A 26,329-nucleotide genomic window follows, 5' to 3' on the forward strand; every position below is an offset into this window, starting at 1 on the left:
TATTATCGAATTTGTTTATCTCGTTACTAAATCCATCGTTTCCGAATCATAATAACTTGAAAATTTCATGCTCTTTATTTTCTATGTACGACTGTTTAAAATATTGTGATCTTGCCTGTGATATCATCATGAAAAATTACACAACGAACGAGCATTAAGCTTTATTAAGACTTTCTGAGACTTCTATACTGTAAATAGTTTACACTACTACTGCATGTAAATAATTTAATAGCGATCAAGGTTTTATTATATTGTAAAACCGAGTCCGTTATTATCGACTAAATAGACATATAAACATATTTGTTTCCAGGTGCTAGACGAGATGAGGACGGTTATCTGTGGATAACTGGCCGTATCGACGACATGTTGAACGTTTCCGGTCATCTGATGTCCACTGCGGAAGTGGAAAGTGTGTTAACAGATCATTCTGCGGTAGCAGAGGCGGCAGTTGTCAGTAAACCTCACCCTGTTAAAGGGCAATGCCTTTACTGTTTCATTACACCGAATGAGGGCGAAATGTTCGATAAGAAACTCCAAGACGAACTAAAGAGGAAAGGTAAGAGCTATAGTATATGGCATATGTGATGTATACATATAGTGAATTCAAAAACCGAGGTATCTCGAGCTTCTGCCCCGCGGTAGTAGGTATAGTTCCGCGACGTTTATTATCCAGGCCTTGGCGACATATATAGAGAAGACGCTGTATCTATTATTTACGAATCTTGAAATCGGTACTTTATGTCTGCCGGACTTTTAGCTCCGCTTTAGCCTATATTTGTGTTTGGTCACTCTGATTCCAAAATACAGCCTTATTATTTGCGTACAGTGCGTGAGAAAATCGGACCGTTTGCCCAACCGGACATCATCCAACACGCGCCAGGACTGCCAAAGACACGATCCGGCAAGATCATGAGACGAATCCTGAGGAAGATCGCTACAGGAGATAGAAACGTTGGGGACGTGTCGACATTAGTCGACGAGAGTATCGTCGATCTTCTTTTCCAGCTGAGGCCGCAGGTGTAAAGATATTGCCGTCGACGCGTCGCATAGCCATCTTCGGAGGAAACTTCGTGAAACGTAGTAATTTAGGCAAGAAAAAAAGAAAGAAAGTAGGGCCGACACGCTTCCGGCGAGGTTCCGCTTCGAGTTTTTCAAATTTGAGAAACTTGCCAAAACTGTGAGCAATCTAGCGAGAAAAATTATTCGGATACGAGAAGCTGTGTCTCAGAAACGAAATTCCCTTTTATGTTAAAGTCGTTTCTCCTGCGTTCGATAGCCTAGTACTTACAACAGTACTATTTATGGATTACTTTGTAAGCTAGTATGTATTCCGCGGTGTAATCGTTACTGTTCGTTTCACAGTTTGCTGTTCGTTTAACAGACTCTGCGACGAGAGAGCCGCATTGGCCTCGTTAGTTTCGCCAACTCGGCACAATGACAATGATAGGAACATGAGTCGCGTAAACGCAAATAACGCGACACCGCGAACGAGTTACAGTAGTGCACGATTAAGGTCCATATTGTATATTTTTTTTCTTTGGAATCGGAGGGGATAACGGCGGACGCTTAAATGTGCACTACTGTAGTCATTTCGAAAAAGCAACCCAGCAAAGTTCAGAAAACCACGAGCGCGTGCCAACGATCCGAGAAAACACACGAAATGTATTTACAATTTTACAAAAAACAAAGGAAAAAACAAACTTTGAATGTATTCATGACGTATACGTACTAATCGTCGCGCACAGGGGGATATCAAAAAGTTGAGGGGACGTACGACCGTTGTGTACGATATTGCTGGGAAACGACAAGTTTTATAATAATGCACGCTCGATGCATGTGTCGAAGAATAATCGATCGACATCAATATGAAAGTATCTTGAAAACTTTTGAACAGTTTACAAAGACGTTCCGATTAGTTACACGTTCTCGACATTTTTTAGAATGCGTGGCGCGAAACGAAAGCGCCGTCGTGCACGAAAGTAAATTCGTTTCCGTTTCTTCGCGTAGTCATCGATCGTTTAGTGATCCCAATTCGCGATGACGTTTACATTCTCGTTTGGCTTGTTCGCTAGCTCGTTCAGTTTTTAACGATTTTCGATAATCGATGGCGTTTTGTACTGGTGCCAGGTGGCTCGACAGGAGCCGCTCGTGACATCAATGTTGCAGCGGCTCGTTGACGATTTAACGTACAAACTATGTAGTTTGCGGAAGTACTATAGTTGATGGATAGGGGCACAACGTAACGTCAGCCTCTTAACCCCTCGATGACGGGAAACGTAGAAAAAAAGGAGCATAAGTTCTCTGCATCAGCCGATATAGGGCTGTATAATGACAACACATATTTAATGAAAATTTACATAGAGTGAAGACAAGGTTTACTTTTATACTTTTATGAGAGAAAGGAGTACCTGAAACACGAAACTCTGTTATTTTCAATTGATTCGAATTGTTAAGAGAGGAAATACATTTTTACATACCTCCAGCTTCTTGTAATTAATGCAGAGAATTGTTATTTTGCATAAAAACCCGCGGTCTAATTATTAAGGGTAATCCCGTGGGTCAGCCAATAAGGAAGTTACTCATCTCAAGCGAAAATGAATGAATAAAAAATATCTTTTTGTTACTAATATATACCTAAATCTAACTACTATTTTTGTACTTAAGTAGTCGCCGAGTGTTTGTATACGCACATTGCAGTGGAAAATTAATTGATCTGTAATTGAGGTAGCTAAATATTCCCGTCCGATTCTCAGATTACATATCACGATTGCTTTCGTTACCGTAACTTCTATTAGCCAATTTACGAAGAAAACAAATAATTACACTATGTGAATCTCTTGATGCTAACTTTAAATTTACCATACAACTGAAATGTTTTCAAATCGTCATGCTAAGAGATGTTGTACACTTTGTCGTTTCCTATCCATCAACTATACGGTTTATGTTAAGTTAAACGACACCGTAGGCCGTACAGGAGGGTATAGTCATCGAACCACAGTAAGAATCGTTTTGCAACCCCCGGCCATTAAGTTAAGCAACAACTACTAGTGATGGCAAAAAGCGTATCACGAGTGCGTCCACATCACGGTCATCCAAAATTTGACTGTTTCAAATTGAAATTCGTGTGATACAAAGTAATTTCGAGTTATTCGACGGGCCAAGATTTGTATATCTTTAATACTACGCACTCGGTGTTCTACGCGCGATATTTTCCTCGACCCGATTCTAATTACAAGTGGATTAGCAATAACGCGCGATCCTCCGTTAATTAATTGCGTGTTTCTTCGCGTTCTCGAAGAGCTATTAAGAGTAAGTTTCTTGCGACAACATGCCGAAAGGGTGTCTAGCTGTGAGTTATTTAATTTTTAGCAAATTATATTTTTTACAGCGATCGCTCCGCGCCTAATCGCGCGCGACAGACCTAAGTATACGCACGATTACCAACGCACTTTACATGAAAGTCAGCGTTTCCTGTAAATTTTTAGAATGCTGGATTTAAACGAATCGCGCTGCGTTATGCAGTGTCACATACATATCATTCCTCGCGGAACAAATCAACTATAGGTGTGATAATGATATATAAAAAGTATATATATATATATATATATAATATATAGAAGAAAGTATATGTATATTATATGAAAAATGCAGAAGCATGCATATATATGTAAATATACCTACGTTAAAGAACATAATTGTTACTGGCCTGTTAAATGAAATCGTGGTATTCATTTATTCGTTCATCCCTCTTTCGAAATAATTCATTTCCATAAAGCTTCCGAAAAATTTTTAACGATCAAGTCGATTTCATATGTTCTTTTGATCTCGAAAATGTCATACAGCTTCAAAATAAACGATGTCAGATTCCACATATAATGCAAATTGCTTTTTACAATCTTGTTTCTTCCATTTCTTAGAAACTTTAAAATATGGGTTCATCAAAGAATTAAAATATTGTGTCATGGAAAAGGAAATAACACAATATTATAATATTATTATATTATACTATATAAATATATCTATATATTATATAGATATGTATAATATTTATAATCATATATTTGTTCATATATCTAATTATATAAATATGTACATATTATATATAACATAACATATAGAATATTATATATTGATATTGTATATTAATGTAATAATATATTATTATTATTACATCAGTACAATATATAATAAAAAGTGCACACAGATTATATTTAAAATTACTTTTCGAGTATGTATTTCCACTACACATAAAAATTGACAGAGTTATTTTTTATAAATTCCCAATTATATTTTCAGAAATTACTGTTACATACATACTATCTAATGACAATGGTAAAGAATATAATAACAGAGAGGAAATGAGAGTTCTCACGTCCAGGATTTTAGTGTCCCTGGTATAGTTAGCAGCGGATTCCAAATAATGCCAGAGGGGATGCTACTTCTATATTAAAAGAGGCTCTTCTATGTAGGCTCTGATCCCGCCTAAAAGATGATGCAGGTTCTAATACGGGCTAAAAAGATGATGCAGGTTCTGTTCCAGACTAAAAAGATGATGCAGGAAAAGTGTGGACACTAAAACCCCGAGCGCGGGCACTCTCATTTCCTCTCTGAATATAATACTGAATATAATAACATTATCGTACGCTAAGAAACGTTCAAACATAACCTTACTTTTATTGTTTCCAAGTATGTATAAAACTGTAAGGGTCTATCGAACTCCGAAGATAATAATTTATTAAAATTGAGAGCTTTTTTAACCACACTGGACTCTATTTATACAACCGCGTATGCTTGAACCACATAAAATGTAGTTTGTCAGGACACCTCATGCAGGTTATATTTCGGCAAAATGGCGACAGTTTGACCTGTGGTACACTTTGTGGCTCAGTGAATCGCGTCGCCACTGTCGCTTTCATTCGCGATTTTGGTGGTGGAAGAAACCGCCTTTTTAAAACCAGCTGACGAGATGTTACGTCAGTTGGTCGGTACCCGTTACCATTGGATGCACGTTATTGTTGTCAGCGACGATTACATCGAGAAACTGTGAAATCGTATTTCCTTTTCCGCCGTTCAAACGCGTCGCCGAATCATGGTAAACATCGACGAATGTTACATGACCGTACTTCGGCTGGTGAAAGAGGCTGGCTCAGTAAGTAAAAATTTCTGTGACAAAATCAACAATGAGAAACGGATAAGATAATCTCGCATGGAAAGCATCGAGTTATTCTTGGATAACAGCGAGTCACGTCTATCGATTTTACTGCTTCGGATTTCAATCAAGGTGCCAAACGTAAAGGACACGTTCCCTTGTAGTTTCCATCGACAGGGTCGTTTTACGTTCTTTTATTCTGGCCACTTTGTAGTGCAAAATTGTTAGACACTAGAGATGAATTCGAACGTTTGTTTTGACAATTATTTCACACAACGTGGTAACAATGTTCATTTTAAATTGATCGATGTGTACGATTGTTTGTACCTTGAATTGTTAGGTGTGCAATTAGTCACTCTTCTTTTATTACGTGACTAGTTTTTTAGTGGTAGAATAGATAATGATATTAGTGTGTACACGTGAACATGCACTTCCTCGACTTCTAAGATAGTTAGGTGAAATGACAGCTCCGTTGCGTTTTAGGCTGAAACGAAGCGGCATATCTATAACCTATAATCTTGATCATAATAAACATTTAATAAAATAAATAAAAATTGTGAAATGTGTTTTATTCATTCTTATGTTCAAATGTGTATCTCATGCTGTAATATATATTATACTTGTCAGAGAGGTCTATCGAAACCCGTATCGTCCAGCGGTTCTGGGGTAAGTGCTGAGCGGTCTCCCACAGTCCTCTTACCGGAAGGCATGCTTGCCTTCCCCACTCCGTGGCCAGATCCGCCCCGAAATCATCTCGATTGTTTCTTCATCCGACACGTCACCGATGACGTCGCGTCAACGGTAGCGTCGGCAATCGGCAATTAGGGATCGGTGTCTCTGTCACCTATTTCAAAGCGTCGGCCGACTCTCAGAGGTCGCCGCTCAAGGCATCAGCCGACTCTCAGAGGTCGCCGGTCAAAGCATCGGCCGACTCTCAGAGGTCGCCGGACAAAGCATCGGCCGACTCTCAGAGGTCGCCGCTCAAAGCATCGGCAGCCGTCCCTGATTGGGCCCGAAACATATTGGCGCTAACATACTTATACTAATTTTTCTATCGTTTTCCCTACCTGACAAAATAAACCAAAATCTTTCAATTAAAAATTGAAGGTCCTATTGAATCATTATTAAACTATGATGAAACAGAGTGAAAGAATCTGTTATAAAATTAGCATTCGTTTTTTGATACTGTTTTGCTTGTATAATTATGCTTAAGTATTATTTGAAGTTTTATATTGTCTTTCCATAAATAAATTAAAATCTTCAAAAAGAAAATTTACCACTCAATCATCATCAAGATATAATGTAATAGAGTAAAAAGATTGATCATAGAATCATTATTTGATTTTTATGAATATTTTACTAAGAATAACCTTATTTTTAGAGATCAATTTAATATATAGATTAATCATTTTTAATTCCAACCGTTCTAAAATATAATCTTACTCGTAGTGACCGATTTGATATAAGAATCAATCATTTTTTAAACAATTTATTATATTTTACTTGTATAAATGTACGATAATTTGTAATAAACATTAAGAATTATGTTATAGAGATTTCAAATCTTTAAGTTTATGCAGTCGTTCGAATTAAATTTAAATATTTGCAGATCGTCAGGGAAAAGATCAATCAACCTCAAGATCCGATGATAAAGTCATGCGAAGTTGATCTTGTTACTGAATGGGATCAAAAGGTCGAGAAATTGTTAGTGGAGGGCATATCTTCAAAATTTCCCGACCACAAGTATGTTACTCATTTTACATTTTTTAGTTTAGAGCACGTTTTACAAATTACAAACAGTAAAACATCATACATTAAATATTTTCTCTGAAAGTACTAATTTATAAATTGAATATAAAACTAGCGAAAACTGTATTTAACAATTATTAAAACTCTTGAAAAATTTGTCGATCGTAATATACATTAAAAATATTTACAATGTATGTAAAAAAGTTTGTTTTTATATACAGGGTGAGTTAATAAAAATTACCACTTAAAATATCTAATTATTTATTGACTTTATCAAAAAATGTTTGAAGCATCTAAATAGACTATAATTTCGTCTTGCCCATCGAAACATTTACACTCGTTATGAGTTCGTTGTGGGGTCGAACAATATGTTTCAGTGGAATATTCCAGCCCCAAGCAGTTCTAGAAACATTGAACTGACTCGTAAATTTAAAAACATGCGTGTTACTTAAAGATTATCAGAATCATCTGTCAACTGTAAAATATAATATTTATTTACTTTGGTTAATAAACAATATTGAGATATTAAAAATAAAAATTTGGTATGTTGAGACAAAATTTGTTTGTGATACAGGCTGGTAATCAGCAGACGTCGTGTGTAGGTGATATTGGCTGTAAAAGTGTTGCATTTAAGTCCAATATTATTATATTTACATTACTTTCATTAATAAAAATATTTAAATAAGGTAAACTTCATTTTTCGTTTTAGTTTTAAACATTTCGTCATTCGACGGTTAATGTAACTTCGTAGGATAATTATTATTTACATATTCTTTACAATATGGATTTATTGTAATGATAATATTAATAATATCAACAAAATATATTTTTCTAGATTTATAGGAGAGGAAGAAAGCTCACTCGGTGGGAAAATCGAATTCACGGACGCCCCAACATGGATCATCGATCCGATCGATGGAACGATGAACTTCGTACACAGCTTACCGCACACTTGTATATCGATTGCGTTAGTTATTAACAAGGTTACAGAAATTCGAGTTGTTTACAATCCGATTTTAGAACAGTTTTTCACAGCTCGTAAAGGGCAGGGTGCATTTTTGAATGGAGCTCCCATTCGGGTATCTGGAGAAAAAGGTAATTAATATATGTAACAACTTTGTTTTATACAAAATTAATAACGTTAGAATTACCAGTCAAAGTGGCCCGTTCCAGATTTTTTATGTTACAATTACTACAATTTTTAACAAATTTTTGTTGGGCATTGTTAAGTAAATTAATTTAATCTTGTATGTATAAAAAAAAAATTAAAAAAAGTCCCCTCAAAATCTGACAACAAAATTTTCATTTATTTAATTCGTACGGTAGATCATTATTTATGTTTTATTTTTCAGAATTACGCAAAGCTCTTGTAATGATGGAAATGGGAACCAGCAGAGATCCTGAGAAAATGAAAGTTGTTTTGGCAAATGCGAATAACATTCCTGCACAAGTTCATGGGTAAAGCATGTTCACATCTTATACTCTGTAAAATATTTTTCAACTTTTTTTATTCTTGTACCTTTCTTATATAACGTTAATGTATTTTTCTAGATGAAAGATGTATTAAATTATATTTTATATAAAATGCATTCAATTACAATTCACAAGGAGCTATTAGTTTCAAAAATATTTTAATTTCTAGAATACGTGCTTTGGGCTCTGCTGCTTTAAATATGTGTATGGTTGCTATGGGCGGAGCTGACGTATCATTTGAATTTGGCATTCATGCTTGGGACATTGCAGCTGGTGATATCATTGTCAGAGAAGCCGGTGGTGTATGCATAGATCCGGCTGGTAATTGCCCTTATTACGATTCAATGTTTAAAGTAAAATGATCGTTAAGATATAAATTAATTTACTTTTTCTCTCAACCCCTTCAATTTTGATTTTAGGCGGTCCGTTTGATTTAATGAGCAGAAGGGCTCTGTGTGCATCGACAATGGAATTAGCACAATCACTAGCCGAAATATTAGTTCAATATTATCCCGAACGTGACTGAAAATTGTACTGATGACATATCAAAGCAACGCAAGCATTTCAAATGTTGTTGACACTATATGCGCCACACCATGTACATGTCTAACGTATGTACATTTTGTATCTCATCAATTTTCCTTTCTGTAACGTGTCGTTTTAATTGTAATACGCAAGGTTTGTTTATTGTTGCAGGTTTCTGAATTAAAACAATAAATATAAATATTTAAAGAGTGTACTTATATTTAATTTCTTACATAAACGTTTGAAACAGAGGTAATATCTTCAAGAGATATATATATAAACAAATCTAAATTTAATACAAATTATTATGTATATGATGATAAAAGTGCTTAACATTGACGGCAGGGATTATTTAGCCTTCCGAAATGTAATTTGTTTATTAATAGATATAAAATACTGTATCAAAGCGCAATGTGAAATAAATTTATTTATCCCATTACGCATACGTGTAATTTATTGTGACGATCGTTATAGTACTTTTTCACGTGTAAAACTTGATTGTTCGCATTAAAACTATGTTTTCAAAGATTTTGTTTATAGTCATCTGAAAACTGAAGGCCAAAAATATTAGTATTACGTTTTCTTCAATGTTACCTATAGTTGAGTATATACATATGTATGTACATACGCGGCATTTAGGTATTTCTAAAATTGCTTAAAATTGTTTAAAATTCTCACACACATGTACCTTACCTGTTCACATACTTACGGTTTTATTAATCTCAATGAAATATTAAGACAAACCTTCCTGCTGTTACAAATTTAATTAAACACTTGCTGATCCCTGTTGCGATAGTCGTTCATTTTACATATAAGTGAAGCAGCTGCTGCGAGGATCCTACCCCATTTCCTTTGTCATCATCAGTGCTTTCCATCAACTGATTTCATCACCTCTTCCATTGCCTCCCCTCCTTACGGGGAGGGCTACAAGTGAAACATTACCAAATTGCCAATTAGAAAACTATAAAACTAATCTAAGTTTCGGTGTATTCAATTTTTATTTTAGTATATTGAAATTTCCCCCTTAATATCTAATTGTTCTTGTTTATACGTTCTATTGCACAAATCCTTTTCTCTTACAAACATTAGAAAAACAGACTAGATACTCATGCTTTGTAAAGTGTAATAATCAAATAATGAAACTCCACTACGTATTCTTTTATATATATATATATATCCTTTCAAGACATCACTTTGCGACTCTCTAGTGGTATTATGTACGACGACTGTTAGCATATGCATGAGACAAATTTGCTCTGCCTTCAAGGAGATAGAATACAAATTTATGCAGGCTTTGACTCGTAACGGAGGCAGTCAACGTTTTTAATGAAAAACGGATACACTAAATATCCCATAAGGCAGTCCCCCAAGAATACCTTGCAACGGGATCGGCGTTAAAAGCCCGCATAGGTCGGCCCGCACTTAACGATGCTTTGAATCGAAGACTCATCTGAAACATAAGCAGCCTCGTACAATATTGTCATGTAAAAATATATACCACGAACCATTCAAACAGCATTGACGTTCTGCCGTATCGTACTTAAAAAAAAAAAGAAATGAATAACGCAACGATTAAGTAAAAGAAAAAAAAGGAAAAAATTTACGAAGCTAGGGTGCGGAAATGTATGCCTTGGGCATGTTCGTTAAAACGAAAACATTAGTTTTCATGACAAAAATATAAGACCGCTATTTGTTACTATTGTGCGTTAAATAATTTTCGTTGCTGTGTTAAAACTATCCGTTTGGTAAATATTCCAGACCTCTATTTTTCAGTGCAAATATATACATTATTATTTTCATATATTTTTCTTTACATTGTCACCTAAATAAATGCAACGTCAGATGTGAAAATGAATATCCGTGATACTAACGGTCAATTAGTAGCTGAGTGTTAACATATAGCGACTTATTTTACAACACTTCCTGAAACATATGTCATCTACCTATTTTATATCTCGTTACTAGGTACGAAACGGAGTACAGTTTGTTTGTGTATTTTTTTTTTTAAATATATTATAGCTACGGCACGTGCCTTTAAATGCACGGAGCTGCGCGCGATTATTCATATTAGTCATAATATGACTGAAAGTATAAAATACAGGGCTCGTTTCTCATTCAGTTAAGCATGTGTCGATTTATTTCAAATAACCTATTTACTATACAATTTGTATTTTTTTTTGTCTGTTAGTACAAGTCTCTTTGATTTACTGAGAGACTTCAAAATGCCATGCACGCGCACATTTTAAAGGCCAACAAAAAAAAAAAGAACGAATCATTCGTGAATCGGTTGTGATTACCAAATTTATAAAGTCTTACAATTTCACAAACACGGAATCATCTCATTGTGAACGTAAACGCATTATCGATAACGATTTGTGAATATAATAATTTATACGAGATATTGTTTAACTGTAAAATCGCGCACGTTTTCTTTTCCCTTTACCTTTTCTTATTGTTTTTTTTTTTTGTTTCAATTGAAAGATTGAGAAAAAGAAAAATACTATGTACCACCATTATGCTAAGTATCGATGGCCAGTGCTGAAAGAGGCGGTCACTTTTTCCCAGTTCATATCGTCCACAGAAGAGAATACGATTACCACGTATGAAATTCTGCATGCCTCTTCTTCTTAGCGTAGCATCGTTGATCTATATACTTTATCGGTGCTGTGCACAGAGAAAAAGAAATAAACCATATCTAAGCGAACAAACTCGAATTTTAAAGAAAAAGAAGAATTTACACGGCAAAGAGGATTTTTACAGCCTGATATACTATATTGTTCCGATCCGTATAAACGTATCTCGTTTTATGCGTTGTTTGATACAGCAGCGAACTCTCCAACATTTTTATCGTCATTTTGTAGTGGTTCTAATTTTAATATAAAAATATTGCACTCTATTGACCTGCAATAGTTATCATTAATTAAATAATACAGTTCAGATTGATAGAGTACAACATCATATGTACGTTTGATTTCAAATAATATTTCTTTCCCTTATATATATGTATTTGTAATATATATATTGTTTATTCTCCAAATGTTTCTCTTTGCATCACTTAGACGAGAGTTAGAGTGAATCGTGAAATTTTGCACCGCCTCTTTCTGCTAAAACGAATACAAGACACATTCTATATAAAGGGACACCGCCTTATGTTAATTTGTTTTATAATATACAACGAATCGTAAGCGGTATCGTTTCAAACAGGTTTTGTAAAGTTACGTTAATGAATTCTCCGATGTGGATGGACCCTGGACAGGGTTACCTAGATCTTTTCTTGTATAAAGGGATGCGCCAGAGCGTGGTTCACAGTAATTCTCTTTCCGGCATCCAGCATCAATGTTCGCTCCAGCAGGTCCTTCAGTTGTCCAACTTTTCTACTTTGCTCCGGTGGCAAAGAATTCCCACCTAACTCGGCACCAAGGTCACGCGTAGCAGGCAATGTTGACATTACTGCAACTTTTTCGCAGAAATGTTCACGGTTTTATATATCATGCGCGGTTTACAATGTCAACGGTTAATCTCTACATAATTGTAAAAAGCCACTTACCACACTACAAAGGACAAGGATGGAAAGAAAAGTAGAAAGACAACTTACCCGCTCCGTAACCTTATCAACTTCATGATACAGGAAATTGCAGTTAGAGTCAAAATGTTGGTTCTTGAACGTACCCTTCCTAATTAGTTTATTAGGCATTTTTCCTTTCAGGTCCATGAAGAATTTCAACATTTGGTTGTTTGTTTTACCCGAAAACATTATTTTTCCCGTGTACAATTCATATATGGTGCATCCCACAGACCACATGTCAATGCCGAAATCATATGGTATACCAAGAACTAGAAAATGGTACTGTTAACGTCTAATACATGGCAACGGTTATGAAATTTCTATAGAAAACGAAGATCTTCCTAATATGGGTTCGATCAGTGTACCCAAACTAAAATACACAGCTTCTATCAATTTAAAAAATGTATACAGGGTGTTTGACTAGATATTTTAGGAGGTGAATCTACAACCCAAAATAAGGTGAAAATTAAAAATGACAAAATTCTAGTTCAAGTTGCATTCTGAAGTGTCGCATTATTTCGATTGTCGCTTTATTTCGTCTTGCAGAATCAGTCTCCAAAATATCCTTTACTCACGGTCGAACAGCCAGTATAGTTATTTATATGCACGACTCCGAAATCTAGTCGCCATAAAATTATCTGTTTTGATCAAATACAGCTCTCTTTGCAATCACTTTGTATGATGTGCACTACTGCATTACCATTAGTAACTGGTTCAATGCCGAGTAGTAAGTAAATAAGAATTAATCTCTTGAGTTTTGGCACTTGATTTTGTGAATTGCATGAAGGTGTAACATATTAGGGGGTTTTAGCAAATAAGAAAATTTTTTAGATGAAGTCAAAAGACTGAAACAGTTGTCTAATGAATATTGTATATACAGGTGTCGTCGCTTATTCGACAGATTTTTCTCCGCTTAATAGCCACGAAATTATTCCTATCAAATCTTGGAGTCTCAAGAATAAATAGCTGGCGGTAATTCTCAAAATACCTGTTCCTCTGATAGAGGTGTGCAAGAAAATTTCGGGATTCTCGGGATAATCTACGATTAACAGACCCGACGCGAACAAGGAGGTTTTTGTGTCTATTGAGCGAGTATATACGTATTAATTTGGCATTATAGACGAGCAATACTTACTGATTTCAGGCGCACGATAAAATCTGGATACTAAATACGGGGTCATGTCGTTCTCATGTGCATGGGATGCAGAGCCGAAATCGCAGAGTTTCAATACTAGTTTGCTTTCACTGACTAGAATGTTATCCGGTTTGATGTCAGCATGAAGAATGTTTGCACGTTTTAATAGCTTCAGAGCAAGGAAAAGTTGCTGCATATACGATCTTACCGCTTTAACGTGTAAACCAACGTCTTTACCATACTTTTTCAAAACCTAATTACAGACACAAACGTACACAATTCAGTTATATTACGTATACTAATGTTTCATTTTGTAGAAATATAGACGGAAAACGTACTTCTCTTAGATTTATGGCTAAAGGTTCAAAAACCATACATAAATGATTTTTGTGAAAAAAGTGCCTAAAAAGTCGTAAACAATGGAATCTGTCTTCTGGATCCGCGTCATTAAGTTTTCTAAGAATTTCTAATTCCTTAAGGCCAGTTTTATGCCTGAAACAATAAGTAAAATGTAAATGTGTAAATCGATAATGTTGCATAACAATGCAATATTGTGCTTACATTAATACATTATTCCTTATTATTTTTACAGCCACGTCCAGATTGCCTCTAGCACTGTCTCTAGCCCTTACAACATTACTAAATACACCTTGACCTGTATATCCATAGACAACGTATCGGGAATCTAATGTTTCGCCTACTCGCACTCTAAAAACAAAATTAATTATGTACTACATTCCCTGTTACAGAAATATAAAAAACAAAACAAAAAAAAAAATATGTTACCGGTAATATCCTTCTGCATCATCCCAGTTGTCTGTTAAACTTGGGTTATCTGGGCCACCTTGTCGCTTTCCTTCGACTGTAGGACTCTGTAAAACGTAATGATATTTAGATACAAGTGAAAACATTTACAAACTTTGTTATAGATACTTACACTAAAGTCACCAATATTATCTGCTTCGGCGAACATATCCCATTCGTTTGGTTTCTTCGCGTTCTCCTCTGGCTTGAGTTTATCGATGGATTTTGTGTCATCATTTTTCTCAATATCCTCCGATGGTGTGTCGTCGAATCTAGATTTTCTTTTTTTAACCATTTGTGGCGACTTTGGCTTTTCGGGCAGTGGTGGAGTGTGACTTTCTGAAGTGGATTCATTATTGTTAGATGGGACCTCTAACGACTTTTGTGAAACGTTTGATTGACTCTCTGATGGTGGGGTGGCTGGTACAGTGTTTATATCGGCAGACATATTGGAGTCTTCATTTGGTCCGCCTAATCTCTGTATAGAAATAACATAGAGTTACGTAGTGTTCAATAACACTTAAAGGAATATAGTTATAAACGGGCACTTAAAACCGGAATGATTTTGATACCAATATTACACTAATAAGTGTAATAAGTGGCAGTGCATATCAGTTTTGGCATTTGCTAACATAATGTCAATAATACAATTATATTGGTTTTAAATCCATGTTCAAAAATACTTTGAAATTTATAATAAATTTGATTATAATCATAGGGAAGCAGAAAAAATTACTGATAAATACCAGTACATATACTGGTATTTTTATACATATAGCGGTATCATACTAGTACAACCAAAAAATACAGGATTTTTTTAATTTTGGTAGATTCCCAAGGTATAAAATATACACATACTTTAAGAAGTTCTTCCCTCTGTTTCCGCCTACGTTCTATAATTGCCTCCTCGTCTTCTTCTTCTTCAATATCAATATCTTTTATATCCTCTTCGCTAGAGCTATCTGAATGTTCCACTTTCAGTCCCTCTGACAAAGAGTCTTTGTACTTATCATTACGTTCTCTTTTACCGTTCTTCTCTCTGTCTCTTTCATGATCTCTGGGGTGCTTTTCTCTGTCCCTTCTACTTCTAGACACTGATCTAGAGGTCTTGTACCGATCGTTTCGATCTCTATCTAATCTACCCCTAATTCCGGGGCTGCGAGACCTTCTAGTACTTCTTGACCGTTCTCTGATTCTCTCACGGTTTCGATTATCTCGCACATCATTTCGGTCGCGACTATTTCGACCTTCCCTATGTCGGTCTCGACTTGCATGACGCTCTCTGCTATCTCTTTTGTCACGACTATGTCTGTCTCTGCTGGAAGGCCTCTCTCGACTGCGACGATCACGGCTGCTCGGACGATCTCTGCTAACATGTCGATCACGACTTACATGACGATCACGGCTAACGTGTCTATCCTTACTCACGTGCCGATCTCGACTGCTTTGTCGTTCACGGTTTTCCAGTGATTTGTAATCGTTACGTGATCTGGAATTGTGATGATCTGCAGCATCCCGTCGTCGTTCTTCTTCCCTGTAATTGCACCTGATTATAGATTGTTGAATAATATGAAAATTAGTTTAATATTAAACGTACCGTCTATCTTGTTCTCTTTTACGCGACTCGTCCTTTTTAATAGATTCTTTACGCTTATTATCTTCTGACCCTCTGTTGCTGTCTTCTTTGCGGGACGACTCATCCCTATGTCTGTCACTTATTTTTCGTGTTTGTCTATCATCCCTTCTGCTATCATCTCTTCTTAATTCTTCTTTTGTACGTACCTTTTCGTCTCTTCTTCTGTCAGAGTCTCGCCGTTTGTCTTTATGCTCCTCTCGACTTCTACGATCCCTGCTCCTATCTACAACAACACGTCTTTCAGGTTTTGTTATCTTTTTCCGTTCTCTGCTACCAGATTTACTCCTAGCCCGTTTTTTAGGGGGTACATTATCATTTTCACTGTCATCTTCCACAAGTATAACATCCGGCGTTTCAGTAGCTTTTACTTCCTCTTGATCTGCTTCTTTATCCTCCTTTTCAGATTCGTCCGAGAGATATTGTACTAGGCATGCTTGCAACCGTTCCTGCACGAATAACAGACTATTGTTAGCAAGCGATTTCTATAGTTACATTTATATATAAATATACAGGATCAAAACCAAATGCAAACAATCATACCTTTTGTTTCATTAATTCCTCAAGATCAATATCATCTTCGATAATTGTACAATCCACCTCATCTGAATCTAAATCTATTAATTTTTCATCTTCGCTTTCTTCGGTAGAAACAACTTCTAATAACGAGCTTTTCACTTTGCCATTTATACCAACATCCTTTTGAATTATACGCGATGATTTTTCATCCAACGAGCCATTTTCAACTTCCCTTTCCTTTTTAGGTCGTTTATGTTTCTTGTGCCTTTTCCTGAAATGTTGCACTCAATAGTCTTGTGGCTTCGCATTAAATAATACATTATATATTACACATACCTGTCCTGTCTGTCAATCTTCCCATCGTCTCTTTCAATTAATTTGTCTTTCTTATGTTTGTGGTGCTTATGTTTTCTCTTTTTCTTTTTTCTTTGGTCATTCAACATATCGGACTCAGAATCTATGCTAACAATGTCTCTTTTACCATCTAAACATTCTAGATCTGACGAACTGAAATACATTTTCATAATTACATATTATATAGCTATCCATTAAATTAGTCATCATATTTCAAGCAAATATGAAATTTCATTTATATAAACAGTGTAAATCGTATTAATCTGAATCACAAAATGTCTCAAATATTAAATTAATATTTGTATTTCTTTCATTCATAACGATTCGTTTAAACTTGAAACAAATAATTTGGTATTTATATCAATTCATCCAATAACTGTTAAGCGGTATCTATGCAAGACTCGCAAGTTACTAAAACACAAAAACTAGGTTATTTTTTCCAGCGAACAGATAGTAAAGGGCACCGCACGAAAAGCAGATATTTTCATTCTAAATTTATTCATCAGTCTTACATAATTGTTCCCGCCGCGGCTAGACCGTAGCCTCATTTTAGTGATGTAATTATATCGTTCTATAGTTAGTTATCGTTCTATCATTCTGTTATGGTTATACATTGGTTCTTGGATTCCGGGTCCCCCATTGTGCTCGGGGACGGATTATAAAATAAAACACCGAAGCATTGTGCCCCATGGTCGGGACCGAGGTTTGCCGGTCGGCGTGAAAAGCCGCTACGACCTGGGGACAAATAAGTCGGTAATCAGGCCAAAAAAAGGGTCGCGATCGAGGTTTGCCGATCGACGCGAGGTTTGCCGCGCAGCCACGCGAGGCACACAGTCTCCTGCGTCAGTCTTGCGTGAGTTCTTGTAGAGATCGGATGTACAGAATAAAACAGTGTGTGATAAAGAAACCATTCCAATTATTAAAACCCATTTCCTCTCGCGAACAAATTGGTGCCGAAACCCGGGACTCTTCGGGATCGAGAGGAAGTGGATGACGTCTCACGGACAGTGTGTAGTGTCTAGCGTGTAGTGTGTAGTGTTAGTGTGAGTGCTACGCAAACATGGCGCGAGGACGAGGGAAGAGAGGAAGACGAGCTTCATCAGATCGTCTGGAGATAGGCAACCGGCGCTCATCCTATGTCACGAACAGGGACGCTAATTTGCCGCCGGATCCGGCCGAAAACAACATGGTCGTATCTGCGATAGAGGAGGATACGGCCGTAGAGCCCGTGATTCGCCAGGAACGGGAGCCCAACCAGGAGCCACAGCTGCGTCCTTCCGACTCTCCCCATACGCCGCGTCCACCACAGAGGTTCTCTTGCTCATCTTTAGTATCCGGTTCGCGGAAACGTCGATTGTTACTTGCCGCGGCTGAAGAGCGGGCTCGCGTCAAAAGAAGCATGCTCGCGGAAAGAGAACAAGTTGAGGTGGAGCTAATAAACGAACGTTTGGCCGCCGTTCTTGAATGCACGAGCGATACGGAAGAGTGGAACGAATTAAACCCACGTACGTCGAGCCCCACTAGGCAACAGAGAGCAGTGACGGAGCAAGGCAGCTCGGAACCGCTTGGGGTAGACTGTCATGACGTGGCGCATGAGGGAGCGTCCCCACGCCCCACTGAAACTGAAGATACGAACCGCTCATCGCGCAACCAGACAGATCCCACTAATCGAACTGCGGCCGGTGCGGATGTACTTCAACTACTATCGCGAGCTTTGGATGCTGTAAGAGACACGCATTCGACAAGCTCAGTGTCGAGTCAGTTAGTAAATAGGCTTACGTCGGTAAAGAGCCTTCCGATATTTGCCGGCGATTGTCTGGAATGGTTAAGATTCAAGCAAAGTTTTGAGCTGTCATCTCAGCTAGGTGGTTATTCCGAACGAGAAAATGTGGCGCGCCTGTATGAAGCACTAAGAGGGGAAGCGAGGGAGGCTGTCGATGCCCTAATGGTTACAGCTAGTAGTGCAAATGTTATAATGCAAACACTGCAATTGCGGTTTGGAAACCCCTATAAAATTATAAATAGGATCGTTCAGGACGTAAAAAACCTGCCGAAAATAAATACGGGGAAGATGGATTTGATAACTTTCGCGACTAAGCTTCGCAATAGTGTGGCAGCCATGCAAACTTTGAAACATGTCGGATATCTACATAGCCCGGATTTAATTCGAGACGTCATTTCGAAAATGCCCTCGGCGTTAGTCTACAGCTACAACAGAGACCTAGCCTCCTACGCTACTGAAGTACCTCGTTTAGTGGCCCTATCTAATTTCCTCTACAAAGAAGCTGAAATGGCGTGCGCCGCTGGGACAGCTTCGACATCTCGCTCGGGCGAAGGATTAGCCAAGACCATAGGAGAACGACGTTCAATCAGAGGTGGTTATAAAAAGGAAAACGATAGACGAAATAAGTTTGCATTCGAATCGCCAAAAATATGTACTGTATCGCGAGCATCGCGATCGGACATGGTCCGTGATAACAATTCACCGGTGGCCGGACCGAGCAGCGGGAGAAAATGTGCCTACTGCGGATGCAGTGGGCATTCGATAGCCGTGTGCCGCGAATTTACACGCGAACCTCTTATTCGACGATGGAGGTGGGTCAGGAAGAAAAAGCTTTGCTTTAAATGTCTCGCGCCTGACCATGGATGCGGCCAATGTGTAGCTGCAGGATGCTCCTGGCGTGGTTGTGGAAAAAATCACCATCGATTGCTTCATGGACCGCGAGAGGAGACTCAAAATGTCGGTCGCACTAACGTAGGAGAGCAAGAACGAGTTGGTAGTGGAAGTAGTGGGGGCGATCGCGACGCTCAAGCTTGACTGGAATGGCCGCGGGCCTTACTGAAGATACTGCCCGTAACAATTGAGGGACCCGCGGCGGACATAAAGACGTTTGCGTTACTGGACGAGGGTTCGACTTCCACCCTGGTCGACCAAGATATAGCGAGAAAAGTTGGCGCGAGAGGTCCGTGCGTAACATTAGCCATACAGGGTATCGGTAACACAGGGATGTTAGAAACAGAGAGTGAAAAAGTCTCGATCAAAGTCAAAGGGAAGTTCGAGACCCATTCCGTTCAAAATGTTCAAACAGTCCGCAACCTCTCCCTACCGGCACAGACGATCGAACCAGGTCTTTTGACGAGCACTCCACATCTCTGCGACTTACGCATAGAGTCTTACTCGCGAGCAGTTCCGAAGATACTTATCGGACAAGATAATTGGGAGCTGATAGTCACTCGTGAGATTCGCAGCGGAAGAAAACAGGCACCAGTGGCATCTCTCACGCGATTAGGCTGGGTGATCCATGGTCTACAGACAAGTCTTAAGGCTATAAACCGGCATGCATTACTGCTTGACGCAACGAACATGGATCAAATATCGGAACGCGTCGATGATGATTTACAAGAACTAGTGAGAAATTATTTCAAGATAGATCTGCAAGGAACTACTGCGTGTGTTGGCAGTTCGCTGCACGAGAAAAGAGCTATCGAGATTCTGGAAAAAACAACGCGCTGCGTTGGGGCGGCATGGGAAACTGGTTTGCTTTGGCGGACGGACAGGACACATCTACCGAATAGCAGGGCTACTGCTCTGAGCCGATTAAAACAATTAGAGGCCAGATTAGATCGCGATCCGGCTTATGCGGTGCTTTATTACCAGGAAATGGAGCGGCTCATCAAAAACGGATATGTAAAGAAGACTAAGAAACAAGACGCTGGTGAATTGATTTGGTACTTACCTCACTTTGGTGTCCGAAACAAGAACAAACCTAAGAAACTGAGGCTGGTGTTTGATGCGGCTGCGAAGACAAAGGGGCTAAGTCTCAATGATTGTCTATTGGCGGGGCCAGATCTACTGCAGCCTCTATTAGGAGTGCTGATGCGCTTCAGACAGCGCAAAGTAGCATATAAGGCGGATATTGAGGATATGTACTTCAAAATTAAGATACGGCGGGAAGACCAGAACGCTCAACGCTTCTTATATAGAGGCGCTAGCCGCGAGACGGAACCTGACGAATATATCGTAACCTCTTTAATACCTGGGGCAAAGTCGTCCCCATGTAGCGCGATATATGTGAAAAGCATGAACGCGAAACAGTATGAGAAAAATATGCACCTAGCGGTGACGGCATTAACGAAAAATTGCTATATGGACGATCTCATACACTGCTCCGCTACGGACAAAGAAGCATCTGACGTAATCGCCCAGATTATCAAGATCAACCGACAGGGAGGATTTCGAATGCGAGGTTGGGCCAGTAATAGTCAATGTGCCTTAGCAGGTGTGCCACCATCCGAACGAGCCTCAGACTTGGTCGACCTTGAATTAGCCGAAGACGAAGGCAAACCGGAAAAAGTTCTCGGCCTACGATGGGATACTCGCATGGACTTACTTAAGTTCAATGTAGGCTTGAGTAGAGTTCCCGACGAGCTTCTTCAGTTCCTAAGAAGACCGACGAAACGAGAGTTCCTGCGTGTAATTATGGCGGTATTTGATCCATTAGGGCTATTGACACCGCTGACAATGTTATCTAAAATTAACATGCAATGCGTGTGGATAAGTGGCATCGGCTGGGATGAACCCTTAGGAGACCATGAATTTGCAGAGTGGAAGATATGGGTAAACGATTTGCAAAAGGTCGCTACGCTCTCCATTCCCAGGCACTATGTGGCCTTGCAGAGCAAGGTAACCCGGATTGAGTTGCATGTGTTCTGCGACGCGAGCGTCAAAGCATACGCAGCGGTCGGTTACTGGCGATTCCAGTACAGCTCCGGGTCGATTCAGACAAGCCTAGTGGCTGCGAAGAGCCGCGTAGCTCCCCTAAAGCCTCTTTCAGTCCCTCGGCTGGAGCTTCAAGCGGCAGTTCTAGCTAGCAGACTCGCTAAGACCATCAGTGAAGAACACGATTTTGATATCTCAAGACGCGTGTTATGGTCCGATTCACGCACAGCGCTTTTATGGATTCGAGACAATCCGAGGTCGCTTCAAACCTTTGTAGCGCACAGAGTGACTGAGATCAACGATTTGACGAATCTGACGGACTGGAAATGGCTTCCTTCTGATATTAACCCAGCGGATGATGCCACGAAGCGAGCAAAAAAAGGCCTCGACGAAAGTCATCGCTGGTTTCGTGGACCCGACTTTCTACGATTGCACGAGTCCGAATGGCCGGAGCAGGTGCCCCTTGCAACGAAAGAATCGTCAGGCATGGCGAGTGCGGAGAAAAAGAAAGCTTTCATTTACGCAGCATTGGTGCAAGGGGCCTTGTTTCTTCCGGACTCATCACGATTTTCCTCTTGGAAGCGCTTATTATCTAGCACGGCCCGAGTTTTTGTGACGGCGGAAAGATGGAAACGGTTGCGACGAAAACGAGAAACGCCTGACAGGTCGGGCATAACTCTGACCGTGGAACATCTAGCGAAAGCAGAGAGGGCATGGATTAAAGAGATCCAACGACAAAGCTTTCCGGACGAGATCGCAGCCCTAACTAGCGGTCGCACCATTACAGTTAACAGCCGTATTGTGCAATTATTGCCGATGATGGACAACTACGGCTTATTACGAGTGCAGGGCCGGGTTGAAGCGCTGGCAAATACGGATTTTCAGGGTAAACCCGTTATCCTGGACGGTACACACTCGGTCACAAGGCTGTTGTTACATAATTATCACACCGATGCTAAACATGGCAGTGAAAACACTGTGTTAAACGAAGTCCGGCAAAAATTCTGGGTGACTAATTTACGAAGCGCTCTTCGCTCAGTGGTGTCGAAATGCCAGCTTTGTCGGTTGAATCGAAGCCAACCCAGACCTCCCCTCATGGCAGGCTTGCCTGACTCAAGATTGGCTTATCGTGAACGTCCGTTCAGTCATTGCGGATTGGATTATTTCGGGCCTATGTTGGTCACCGTAGGCCGACGTCGAGAAAAGCGCTGGGGCGCTCTGTTTACGTGTCTCACCACGCGGGGGATCCACATCGAACTAGCACACAGCTTAGACACGAGCTCGGCTATAATGGCGTTGCGCCGACTAGCAGCGCGAAGGGGCCAACCGCGAGTCATATACTCAGACAATGGCACAAATTTTCGAGGAGCTTGTAACGAAATGCGAGAGGCGATACGAAAGCTGGATGTCAAAGCGCAACAAGAGTACGTCCGTCAGAATGGAACCGAGTGGCGTTTCAACCCGCCAGCGGCTCCCCATATGGGCGGAGCCTGGGAACGCTTAGTGCGATCTGTGAAAACGGCGTTGAACGTAGTTTTGAGAGAACAGGCGCCTAAAGAAGAAACGTTGTTGACGCTTCTTGCAGAGGTCGAGCACACCATCAACTCACGACCACTCACCCACGTGTCACTCGACCCTCGCGATCAGGAAGCGTTAACCCCAAACCATTTTTTAATAGGCTGCTCTTCTGGTCGCATAGCCTTCGAAAGGTTCCATGAGCAAAGTACTTGCCCAAGAAAACAATGGCAAATTGCCCAACATTTAGCCGACTGTTTCTGGAAACGTTGGCTACGGGAATATTTGCCCACCTTGCTGCCACGGAAGAAGTGGCTTAAGAAAACGGACGGCCTGAAAGTCGGCGATGTCGTCTTAATTGCGGACTATCAATCTCCAAGGAATCAATGGATAAAAGGAGTGATAAAAGAATTACTGCCTGGGTCCGATAACCAAGTGCGCGTGGTCAGGATCCAGACGGCAGGTGGCAGTATGCTAAGACCGGCAATACGGTTAATAAAATTAACAAGTACAAGCGAAGTACAAGGCGTTTCCACCTTGTACGGGGGGGGGGGAGGATGTTCCCGCCGCGGCTAGACCGTAGCCTCATTTTAGTGATGTAATTATATCGTTCTATAGTTAGTTATCGTTCTATCATTCTGTTATGGTTATACATTGGTTCTTGGATTCCGGGTCCCCCATTGTGCTCGGGGACGGATTATAAAATAAAACACCGAAGCATTGTGCCCCATGGTCGGGACCGAGGTTTGCCGGTCGGCGTGAAAAGCCGCTACGACCTGGGGACAAATAAGTCGGTAATCAGGCAAAAAAAAAGGGTCGCGATCGAGGTTTGCCGATCGACGCGAGGTTTGCCTCGCAGCCACGCGAGGCACACAGTCTCCTGCGTCAGTCTTGCGTGAGTTCTTGTAGAGATCGGATGTACAGAATAAAACAGTGTGTGATAAAGAAACCATTCCAATTATTAAAACCCATTTCCTCTCGCGAACAATAATGCTGAAAAAGAAGACTTTTTCTAATAACGTACGAGATTTACTCCGAAAATAAACAGAGGATCACGTAAGTATATGCGATGTAAACATACTATCTCGCACATTTTTTTGCTCGCCAGAAATAAGAATCTTTAAATCAATGCAATAATGTTTATCGAAATGTACGACTTACCCCATGATTAAAGTTGTTAAATTATTGTTAAGAATAAAACTACACAAGCACTGCACAAAACAACTACACGCATATATGAACTCTTTAATGGGCTGCCATCTTGTATGTTCGATCGTGTTATTTCGAGATATCTCGATGTGGTATCGCACGCGATATATATCGATACGAAAGGGTTACTTCCGGCTGTATCTTCTCATATTTCAATTTGAATCCTTTTTACGAAATGTAGATTTCTGGTAAATGTTACTTCTTAATTGTCTATTTAAATTATAAATAGATTTATTACTAATTTAAAATAAACAAAATTTAACCTTTAAATATTATTATCTTATTAATTTACATAGTGCTTGAGTTGTAAATGCAAAAACTTAAAAACAATCTATATTTTTATACATAATTCACAAAAATGTAAAACTTCAAATTCAATTCAATTTTTAATGGCGTATCTACGCCGTTTTTATTTTAGTTAATGAAATCTAACTGTCTTATAATACGACATTTTTTTCACAAATCATGGCTCATCTATCCGATAAATGTTATGTATTCTCGAATTAATTTATTTCATTTATGATTATGAATTCCACATCCATCTATTCCACATCAGAGTGAATTCAATTTTCTAAAACTGTATATTCATTGTTAATTTGCATCTGATGAATATATTATTTGCTGTTTTCAAGTAACATAAATTTTGTTACATTCACAACAATTCGGACCATAGGGGATTGAAAAAGGAAGGATGTAGTCGAGAGGTCGTTGGTATTAAACGAATAATCACTGGAGCTTTGAATTTGCAATAATTTAATTCGCAAAAATGTCTTACAATATATAACGCGAAGTATGCGACACGTCGTTGGTGAATTGTTGCTGTTGTTCATGCACCTATATTTTGTTACGTCTCGCGACACCAACCACGCGTGGCATTGCTTCGTTTGTATAATATCTAGTCTTATTGACCAGTCGCGTAGCCGCCGGCATTAAACACCAGCGACGCTTAATAAATAATTATTACAACGGTAATGGTAACGAGTAACAATTAAATATACATTATACATTACGAATAAATACTAAAAGTAATCCTCGCAAACTCGGGTGAATAACTGAACGATGCTTTTGTGACGTAAACTGGGTGAAAATACTTGAAAGAAGGAGAGTGGGAGTTACCCAGCTCTTTATCCCGTTCTTTACTGACAAAAAGTATAAGTTTATTTAAGACAAAGTTACAAAACGGAGGTTCAGCCAAGATTGACTGCCCTGGGAATGTTCCCATACTTATAGCTTGACCTTATTGATTAGTAATGCATTTTTTTGGGGGCTTTCGAAATCAGGCGGATGTGATTTGACTAATGCTGTTGCGTACGCGTGTATCGAGAAATGCTGTGGTGTCGAGGTGAATGCTCGGGGAATGCTGACTTGTGCAAATGACTCGGGAAATGCTGTGGTGTCGAATGGAATATGATCTGGTATAGCTCGGGGATTTTTAGGACGTTACATAAACGCTCGCCGCTTTCCGCTCGCGATATATAAATTCATATACAAAGGATTCGGGATACGTGGGTGTGTTGGACGATACGGGTAGGTGGTTCAAGTATTCTTAATCATTCCTAAATTACTTTACACAAAGATACTCTTTCACGAGTGATCGATTATCACATTATTCGATCATTGGTGTCTCGGGGATTTAATAGACTCGCAGTCGACGATTCTTGGTTTGCATTTTCTCTATACGAAGGAATCTCGAGGAAGTTAGGACGTTTCCTTCTAACATTTTGGAAATTCGTGCGATCGACAGAACACTTGGGTTCATCGTTACTTAATAATTGAGCTTAATAATTTGCTTAATAACGATAGCTTCATCGAAAAAAGAAAGACTACAGAAACGAAGAAACAGTATACCGAAGTTTCACGATGGCGTAATATTTTCTACAAAGAAATGTTGTTTACCAGTTATTTTAGATTTTCATTGGTTAAGTAGAGATTTGCATACTCTGAAAGAAACCACCGTGAAAAAAAATCGGATACGGTTT

General features: G+C 39.1%; 3 protein-coding genes and 1 long non-coding RNA gene across 7 annotated transcripts; 2 read left to right on the forward strand and 2 right to left on the reverse strand.

Annotated features, from left to right (window-relative positions):
* Positions 1–282: 282 nt before the first annotated feature.
* LOC143360786 (acetyl-coenzyme A synthetase-like) lies at positions 283–3,876 on the forward strand. Its single transcript, XM_076799915.1, has 2 exons — positions 283–556; positions 827–3,876. Exons 1-2 carry the CDS (start codon positions 364–366, stop codon positions 1,021–1,023), a joined length of 390 nt encoding a protein of 129 aa, XP_076656030.1. The 5' UTR covers positions 283–363; the 3' UTR covers positions 1,024–3,876.
* Positions 3,877–4,959: 1,083 nt separating this feature from the next.
* Positions 4,960–9,335, forward strand: LOC143360813 (inositol monophosphatase 1-like). 2 transcript variants are annotated; one of them, XR_013083350.1, is made up of 7 exons: positions 4,960–5,149; positions 6,759–6,892; positions 7,734–7,993; positions 8,251–8,356; positions 8,541–8,692; positions 8,791–8,982; positions 9,068–9,335. XR_013083350.1 is itself a non-coding variant. In XM_076799969.1 (6 exons), the coding sequence occupies exons 1-6, from the start codon at positions 5,090–5,092 to the stop codon at positions 8,895–8,897; spliced, it is 819 nt and encodes a 272-aa protein (XP_076656084.1). In that variant the 5' UTR covers positions 4,960–5,089; the 3' UTR covers positions 8,898–9,335. The 2 variants fall into 2 exon arrangements, 1 of the variants encoding a protein (XP_076656084.1); XM_076799969.1 differs by having other exon boundaries at positions 8,791–9,335.
* LOC143360819 (uncharacterized) lies at positions 9,165–11,964 on the reverse strand. Of its 2 annotated transcripts, XR_013083353.1 has the most exons (4): positions 11,635–11,964; positions 11,405–11,560; positions 10,273–10,346; positions 9,165–9,820 (listed from the first exon to the last, which is right to left on the reverse strand). It is a non-coding gene; the product is annotated as an uncharacterized LOC143360819 (long non-coding RNA). The 2 variants fall into 2 exon arrangements; XR_013083352.1 differs by having other exon boundaries at positions 11,405–11,964.
* Positions 11,965–12,408: 444 nt separating this feature from the next.
* On the reverse strand, positions 12,409–24,420 carry LOC143360805 (uncharacterized). 2 transcript variants are annotated; one of them, XM_076799938.1, is made up of 11 exons: positions 24,303–24,420; positions 16,889–17,059; positions 16,577–16,817; positions 15,998–16,482; positions 15,259–15,934; positions 14,534–14,878; positions 14,383–14,468; positions 14,158–14,304; positions 13,935–14,088; positions 13,597–13,849; positions 12,409–12,730 (listed from the first exon to the last, which is right to left on the reverse strand). In XM_076799938.1, exons 1-11 carry the CDS (start codon positions 24,305–24,307, stop codon positions 12,411–12,413), a joined length of 2,883 nt encoding a protein of 960 aa, XP_076656053.1. In that variant the 5' UTR covers positions 24,308–24,420; the 3' UTR covers positions 12,409–12,410. The 2 variants fall into 2 exon arrangements, with proteins under 2 accessions (XP_076656053.1, XP_076656052.1); XM_076799937.1 differs by having other exon boundaries at positions 16,577–16,823.
* Positions 24,421–26,329: the final 1,909 nt, after the last annotated feature.

This window comes from Halictus rubicundus, chromosome 14 (assembly GCF_050948215.1).
Source record: "Halictus rubicundus isolate RS-2024b chromosome 14, iyHalRubi1_principal, whole genome shotgun sequence".
NCBI classification, from domain to species: Eukaryota; Metazoa; Arthropoda; class Insecta; order Hymenoptera; family Halictidae; genus Halictus; species Halictus rubicundus.